We start from the raw sequence: 7,990 nt of genomic DNA on the forward strand, positions 1-7,990 counted from the left end.
AGAACCATGGCAAGGGGAGGAAAAATGCCATAAAGAGTATGTTAGAAATTCAAAAATCATGCTTATTTTAGCAAACAGAATGAAATATTTTACTTTAACTCACATGAAATCTCTCAGGTTATAAATAAGGTTAATTATTAATAACAAAGAGGCTTTGAGAGGCAGGTGGAGGGGGAAAATATACCCAAACTTGGGCCGAGCATTTGTGTGTGTTCTGGTCATTTCGACCACTATCCCAATCAGCACTGATGGCAAAGAGGAAGTCACACTGATTGCTGAGCAGCTGAAGTGATCGTGTCACCCGCTGTGTCACAGTTCAGGCACTGGGGTGAGAGTGCGCCTGCTGCGCAAAGTGACCACTGGCAGCCTTCCAGAAAGCCTGGCTAAATTTGCAAATGCGCGTGAGAACGATGGCAATTTATGCCAAACCAATTCAATAACTGACCCTAGGTGAAGAAACTAGAAGGGAGCCTATTGTGGAAATAGAACATTTTCAAATTAGAGTGTTGACTCTCTCATATCATCCTCCTTCTGGGATTCTTCTCCATTTGTGAATTGTTTATCTTGCTGCGTTTCTGCACCATTAATAGAGTAAATTGTTCAGCAGGCATTTCACATTTCATGTTGTCATTCTATAAATATTTATTGAGAACTTACCATGCTCAGAAACAATCTAAAATTTACCTGAAGAGAATAAAATTATTGAGGACATAGACTATATCATATATTTGGTCATGGCAAGCAACACACTAAATGAAGTGAAGATGCTGGCAGGATGGTACGCTGGGCAGGTACCACAGGTGCTTCTGTGTGTTCAGTCTCTCTCTCTCACATGCATGCACACACACACACACATACACACACACACACACACACACACACACACTCTCACACACATTCAGAATCCTCAGCATTCAAGGTCAACACGTAAGTAGCAAAACTATAACAGTAAAAACCTACCTGCCTGATTTCTAGGTGTCAAGAAACCTGAGGGCTAAGCTTGATTCTGGCAGTGACTTTCAACTTGGCCTTCAGCAAATAAATACACGTCTCTCCACCTCAATTTCCTATGAAGGTGAAGACTTTCTCAGTTAGTTCTACTACTTAATTCTCAGCTCCTGGAATATAGCCCAGCCCTGGTAAAGCTCAGAAAATATCTCTTGAATGAATGAATAAAATGGTTTGGTTTCAAATGGCTAGGGTCTGGGCTAGACCGCACATGAACTAGAAAGACTTATCGACGGTATTTGGCCTATGGCCTTCACTAAAAGCAGGCTTACGACCAGTGTGGTCCCTCATTTTAGGCCCAAAAACTAACCTAAGAGTTAGGTATCCAGTCACTCTGACAGTGAGGACCAGTGAGCTCAAGGAAAAACAAAGGGCAGGGAGAGAAATTCACCACAATGCCTCACACAGAACTGGTCCAGGCATTGAGTGTGGGGAGGGTGGAGTGGGGTGAGTGTGGGGAGGTAGTTTTGGTGGTGACAGAACACATATGAGTTCAGGCCAGTCTGTTAGGATATCACAGGAAAAAAGCAGTGAGTCAAAAACTCCAGTGACATCTTTTCTGATTACTCTGGGCAAACTTGTGTTAATGTCTCTGTGATTTCATGCACTTTGTATGTACCTCTTTTATTGCCCACATTGTGGTTCACTGTCAGTGTTTGTTTGCAGAACCACAAGGTTATGTGTTCACAGAGGCTAAAATGCTTAGAACAGAGCAGATGCTCAGTAAATGTTGGAAGAATACACCATCTTTCCTGGCATGAGCATTCACGAGCATCAGGTTACCGCCTCCCAACAGAAACATTTTAAAAGTTTAGCTTTATACTTGGTAACCTTCCTTGCCCATCAGGAAACAAAGATTTCAAAGCATTTTTCTTTACAAAGTGAAAGAGGGAAGCTATTTCCTCACAGCCCTACTCTGAAACATTTCTCAGTTCACCCCTTCTTCTGTTGGAACCATTAATCACCTATCTTTCAACAACTGGTGCTTTAGGCACCCCCCCAAAACGCACATTACGAACTTTTGAAAACCCAAATATAGACTTACCACAAAGGTAAACTGGATAGCATCCTTTTCTGTTTTGACAATATTATGTTTGCAATAAATAAAATCAGAAGAAAAGAAAACACTGCCTTCATGACAGAGAGTGATTCCCACACAGTCAGGAAGTGGTTTTTGTTCATCAGGAATTGTCATGGAACAAAATTTATTGTAGGCAAGGAAACAAATCTGGAAAACATTGTCATAACTGTTCATCTGCCAGTTATCACAGAAATAGCTTGTTTGTATAGTTTTAAAACTCATTCTCAAATAAGTTTTATTTAAATACATTTTCATCTGTTCCATGGCATTATAAGTAGGGAAGGGATCCCCAGGAACAACCTGTTTGTTCATTTATTTGGCAGTGGGCACTGTTGCCAGCTAATAATGTTACAAAATTTGATGCATTTGGTTAAAATTTGATTTCTGAGAGAGGGAATCTACTTGTTGAGGACCACTGACCTGAGTGAGAAGGCAGAGGCTCTGCTTCCTTGCCAAGAAGATGGGGTCTCTTAATTCCAACTGGCTTGCTTCAGGCCCCTAGAGATTCTTGAACCTAACTTTCTACCTAAGTTCCCTTAACTAGTTCACTTGAGAATTGCTGACTTTCCCATCTTCACTCCCTGGCATCACGAGAGTATCTGAGTGCACATGCTTCCTTCCCAGGCAGTGATCTCCGTGGAAGGAATGCTGGCAATCTTTGGTCCTAGGGCTTTGAACCTGACTACACATAAATGAGCTTTCTTTCAGGCTGGGCGTGGCGAGATGACTGCTCCTTTACTTTGTTATGTGAAGCATTTTAGGCTCAGAATGAATGTCTCTTTTCGCTTTTTTTTTTTTTTTTTTTTGGCGGTTCTACAACTTTATTTATAGACAATCAGCAGTTAGTTCTCATCCATATTAACTGTCTGTAGATTTTTGAAAGTGGTGACGGGTACATAGGTAATCAATGTATGGCGCTTGTTTGGCAAATCTTCATCTTCATTATGTTTTTGGACAATCGCACATGGATAGGGTATGGGACCGTTCCTTTTCCCATTGGCCCAGACAGCTTTGTTGAGCCTTGTGTCAATGTGCACATCTGGAGCTCCCATCTTCTTCATGGCAAATTTCCAGATTTCTTTGAGTGCCCGAGGCGCACGCTTCTTGAAACCCACTCCATGGATGTGCTTGTGAATGCTGACAGTGTAGTCTCTGGTCACCACCTCGTTGATGCTGGACTGGCCCTTCTTCTTGCCACCCTTCTTTGCGGGAGCCATCCTGCTGGGCCGGGTTGGAAAGGCTCTTTTCACCTTCTTATATGAGTGAGATTTATCAGTTTAAGTTGAACAGCCATGTGTTCCAACTCTTAGGTTTTTAAAAGTATGGTAAGAGTCAGGGTGATTTTATTTACCATAAAATTAAATTCTATTATTGTTAAAGTTTTCTTAGTAAAATTAGTGAAGAAATATTAATTAAAACATGGGAAAACTATTCTATTCAGTCAACAAATTTGTAATGAAAGCCCACTATAACCTGAACTATGTGTTGGGTTCTTTAAATGCAAAGACTCTGCCCTAGAAGAACTCACAATCTATTAGAGGAGATTAAGCCAAAAAATCTATTACAGAATAGTAACTGCTATAGTAGAGTAAAAGTGAGGACATTGAGAAAGGACCTTAACTCAATTTCACCTGAGTTTTTACCCTGTATCATGATCTCCCGGGTATTTTACATTTATTATCTCATTGCTCAAAGACCCTGACACAATCAAAGAATCACTGAGGATAATAATAGCTCTTTTAAAAACAGTTAAGGCCTCAAGAAAGACATTTTTATGCTCTCACATGGAGTATGCATAAGTAATTTAAGAACTAGTGACCCGTATAAGAATGTATGCTTGATCTTTGTCCAAATGGAGAAGGTAGGCAGAGGGATGGATACAGAAAGCTAGAGACAAAGAATTTGAGAAAGGAGTCACTGAGAACTCCAGGTAATGTAATAGCTGGAACATTTTCATTTATCCATTTGTTTACTAACCAAGTACATGTACCTTCCTACACAGAAGCATTCATTTAAAAGGAAAGAGAGATCAGGCCGAGAAGAGACTGGTTAGAAAGAAACTCGGTAAATGTGTCTGGGGAAACAAACTCTTTCCACTTGTCCTCCATGATCTGCCATTAATAGGTGCCAAGTCTGTGCAAGGCACTGAGAACATCAACTCAATTTCACAACACTGGTACCAACCAGACATTGTCACCCACCTTTACAGATGAGGATGCTGGGCCTCTGAGCAGTAAATGATTTATCTAGACTGACTCTTGGTGGCAGAGCTGGAGTATGAACCTAGCTCTGTTTGATTCCTCTACTTATATTCCACCCACCTTCCAAATTTAGTATTAGACAGTGGGTACAAAAGAATTTGTGAAAGTCAAGATTAAATAGGAAACATTTTAGGGATGCCCTTGGGAAAATAATCAGGACAAAAACATATTCACTTGCATCAGAAAGGAGATAGATAATAAATTCCAAGTTGTTCATTTCTGCAGGCTTGCTTTTGCCTGCTCATTTCTGGGTAGTTATTTAGTATTAAAAAAAAACAGTTGATGCTATAACATAGAATTAATAAGACTAAAATGACAAAAGCTATAAACAATTAAAGACAGACAAGTTTCATTTAACACTGGCAGGTGATAACGTATAAAAAAGAAAACAAAGTGGCAGATTCTGTAAAACTTAGGGTCTACGAAAAGCAAAAGAAAAAATACATTTTATGTTCTTCTAAGAGCAGCAAATGTATCCTTTATAAGTAGTCATATAAATTTAAAAATCATTCCATTTTCCCCTTCCTTTTCTTATTTTACCATTTCTTACATTGATTTTATTTATAATCTCTTCCTAATTGCCAGTTTTCTTTAATTGGCTAGTGAAATAATTAGCAAACCCACACTTGCAGTGAAATTCTTTAACATTGGGATTTCTCTTCCCCTGGCAATGATACTGTGTGAATTCAGACTTCTGAATTTTTCAGAATTGTTGGCACAATAATAATGTTTGCTTTGTAATCTCTGTCATGAGAGAGTTCTTAACTTTCAATTAAAAAAAAATCTTTGACATCCTTCAAAGCATATCTGTAGACCAATTATTTTCTCTGTGGGTTATTTCTAAGATCCCTGCATGCTATACAATTTTTCCTTTCTGTTGTATGTCTTCCCATTTTTCTATTCAAAATGTAACTTCCTTACAGACAATCAAAAGTCTCAATCTTCAGTACTGTAATAACTTCAAGCTATACTTTGACTAACTGTGATGATACAGTGTTAGAAGAGATAAAAAACAGGAATAGAAATTTGGCTTCCCAAAAAAAAAAAAAAATGAAGAAGAAAACGAAAAAAGAAACTTGGCTTCCTGCTCCCCAGGCCAGGAATTGCCGTACTTCAAGAAAACTCTTCCACCTGTTTGCTAGAATTGATGGCCACACTTGTATTTTCAAATACCCATGCATTCAGAAAACATGAACTATCAAACAGACTTCTAGGACAGGTCCTTCCAGCCTAAATCCGACCTCTGTATCCTCTCTTGGCTGGGCTGATTTCAAGAAGTCTCCCCTTCCCAGTGTTCACTCTTAGGAGTACCGAGCACAGGATTTGTCACGTGTGTACACTTAAGAGATTGCTAGTATTCAGCTTAAATTGAGATAGGGTTTATGCTGTTACTGCTCTCAAAAGTCCTACGTCATAATGTCAGTGGCTTTTTGGTGCCTGATATTGGGAGAATAGGTCACAAGCAAGGCCTCATATCAACTTCCAAATAATGAGAGTGGAGATCTTTGGGGATAAAACACCCAACTTCACCACACCTGGTGGAAAGGAGGCTAGCTCTGAGGTTGTAATTCAGATATAGTGAATGACTGAACTCACTTACAACCCAGAAGAGCACTGCAGTTCCAAAGGCGATGTGATGTGATGTGATGTGATGGGGTGGGACATAATGGCAAACAGTTGGCACACCATGAGATGAAGTGTATGGTATACAAAACTGGTTGAATAGTTAATATTTGGGCCATGTTTTGAGAGAAGCATTTCTTGAACAAGTACCTTATTGCAGGGACATCAGATGCCACTCTTGTGTTCAGGCAGGTGTTTGCCTCTAAGAAGAGATCTGTGAGGACAGCTACAGAGACTGCATGGTGTGACCAACTCCCAAGGACTCTGTGAGGCCATGACAACACCTGTGAGGGCAACGCCCAGGGTGAACAGATCCTCATTCACAAAGGCACAATGATTCATCAAGGACTTAACCATGTGGAAATTCAGGGGCCTACACATGTAGCAGGAATTAACTGGGACAGGGATTTGCTCTTGAGATAGTGGGATTTAAAAAAAAAAATCTAACCACCTGCTTTTATAACATAGAGAATACACACTAAGCACACTAAGAGGGGATACACACTAAGAGGGGATACACACTAAGAGGGGATACACACTAAGAAGGGATACTTAGTCAAAGAACCTTGTCCAAGGTCAGCACCAAGGATAGCAGCTGTTGGGAATAAAGGCAATACTTAGCTCTAATTCTCCTGGGAATTAGAAGAAAAAAGACCCATAGTGGGTGTCATAACTTTTATGTTAACCACTGAGTAAGGACAATAATAAAGGAAGCATAATAGTTTATTAACAAGCGTGTTTTTCTAACACTTACATCCAGGTATACTTCAATGTATGGCAACTCAATATGCTTTGATTTTCACAAATGGCCTTCTAAGATATTAGAGAAATAACTAATTTTTGAGAAGCTCCAATTGATGAGAACAGAGGGATTAAGTCAGTTTGTTGAAAACTAAGGGAAAGACTATACATTCCTTATTTAATTTCCAGCCACTTAACTTTGCAATTCTCATAACCAAATACAATTAAATATGCTTAATGGTACAATGATAAAATGAACTGTAGTCTGATTAATCAACTAGTATGTCAATTAGCGACCTTAATTTTAATAATTCAGAGCTCATAATTTCTATGTGAGTATTTGTCAATGAATCATATGGAATGTTACTAACCCAAACTTTCATATATTTTGATGCTAGGAGTGTGTGTGTGTGTGTGTGTGTGTGTGTTCGTGTGTGTTTATATTGGTATGAATCTTCAAAGATGAATAAATGAATTTTTCAAAAGGCAGGTAGGAATAAAGAAAAAGAAGTAACTGAATGAAATACTGTTGTTCAACAGCCTACTTTAACTTATGATGCTAGTAAAGAAAATACATTTAAAATATTTGGGAAGACTGCCAGATGAAAAATACTGAATATATTTTTTAGGTTTTTTTTCTTTTTTAAAAGGTTAGATCGAGGCTTGTAACATAATATCCCGATAGAATGGGAAAAAGATCAATCAATCGTCTGACAGTTAAATCACCAGGATGCAAAACATCCAGCCATGGTTGAATGACCAGTTTTCACATTTCCTCCCTCCCCAAACATCTTACTCAACATTTGGAATTATGCAGATAGAGCTGAACTGATAAATTTCTCAGGATTGAAACATACTCAAATGAAAGAAGAGATAATGTCCGTGAAAACATTTTATAAATTGCAAACGACCACATAAATATAAAATATTGTTTTTAATTAATGATCCTCTTAACAGCATTAACTATAAATAGTAATAGAAGATAGACAGCGGTTTTTGGGGGGAGCTTTTGAATGGATTCTATTCCTCTGTTGTGTCCTTACCCACTGGCCCCATGAAAATAGGAATGAGGAAGAAAGCTGAAGACAAGATTGTGAGACTGTGAGGCTATTCCTGCCTTAGAGGACCTCTGAATTTCTTTAACAGCAACTTTGGGAACACGTTCCCTCTGTGCAACATTTATTGAACAATTTTTGAGCATAGTGGTTCAAACCCTGAGGTTTGGAATCAAGAAGAAGAGAATTTGTCTTATCAGAAGTGAGACCTAGGATGAGCT

General features: G+C 38.8%; 1 protein-coding gene across 1 annotated transcript; it reads right to left on the minus strand.

Annotated features, from left to right (window-relative positions):
* Positions 1-2,426: 2,426 nt before the first annotated feature.
* LOC105077296 (large ribosomal subunit protein eL31-like) lies at positions 2,427-3,306 on the minus strand. Its single transcript, XM_045524651.2, has one exon. It carries the CDS (start codon positions 3,304-3,306, stop codon positions 2,932-2,934), a length of 375 nt encoding a protein of 124 aa, XP_045380607.1. The 3' UTR covers positions 2,427-2,931.
* Between the last annotated feature and the right edge of the window lie 4,684 nt (positions 3,307-7,990).

The sequence above is a fragment of the Camelus bactrianus genome, chromosome 8 (assembly GCF_048773025.1).
Source record: "Camelus bactrianus isolate YW-2024 breed Bactrian camel chromosome 8, ASM4877302v1, whole genome shotgun sequence".
NCBI classification, from domain to species: domain Eukaryota; kingdom Metazoa; phylum Chordata; class Mammalia; order Artiodactyla; family Camelidae; genus Camelus; species Camelus bactrianus.

What these genes read in the sequence shown, in the direction of transcription:
- LOC105077296 (XM_045524651.2), bottom strand. Translation starts at nt 3,306, where the DNA reads ATGGCTCCCGCAAAGAAGGGTGGCAAGAAGAAGGGCCAGTCCAGCATC.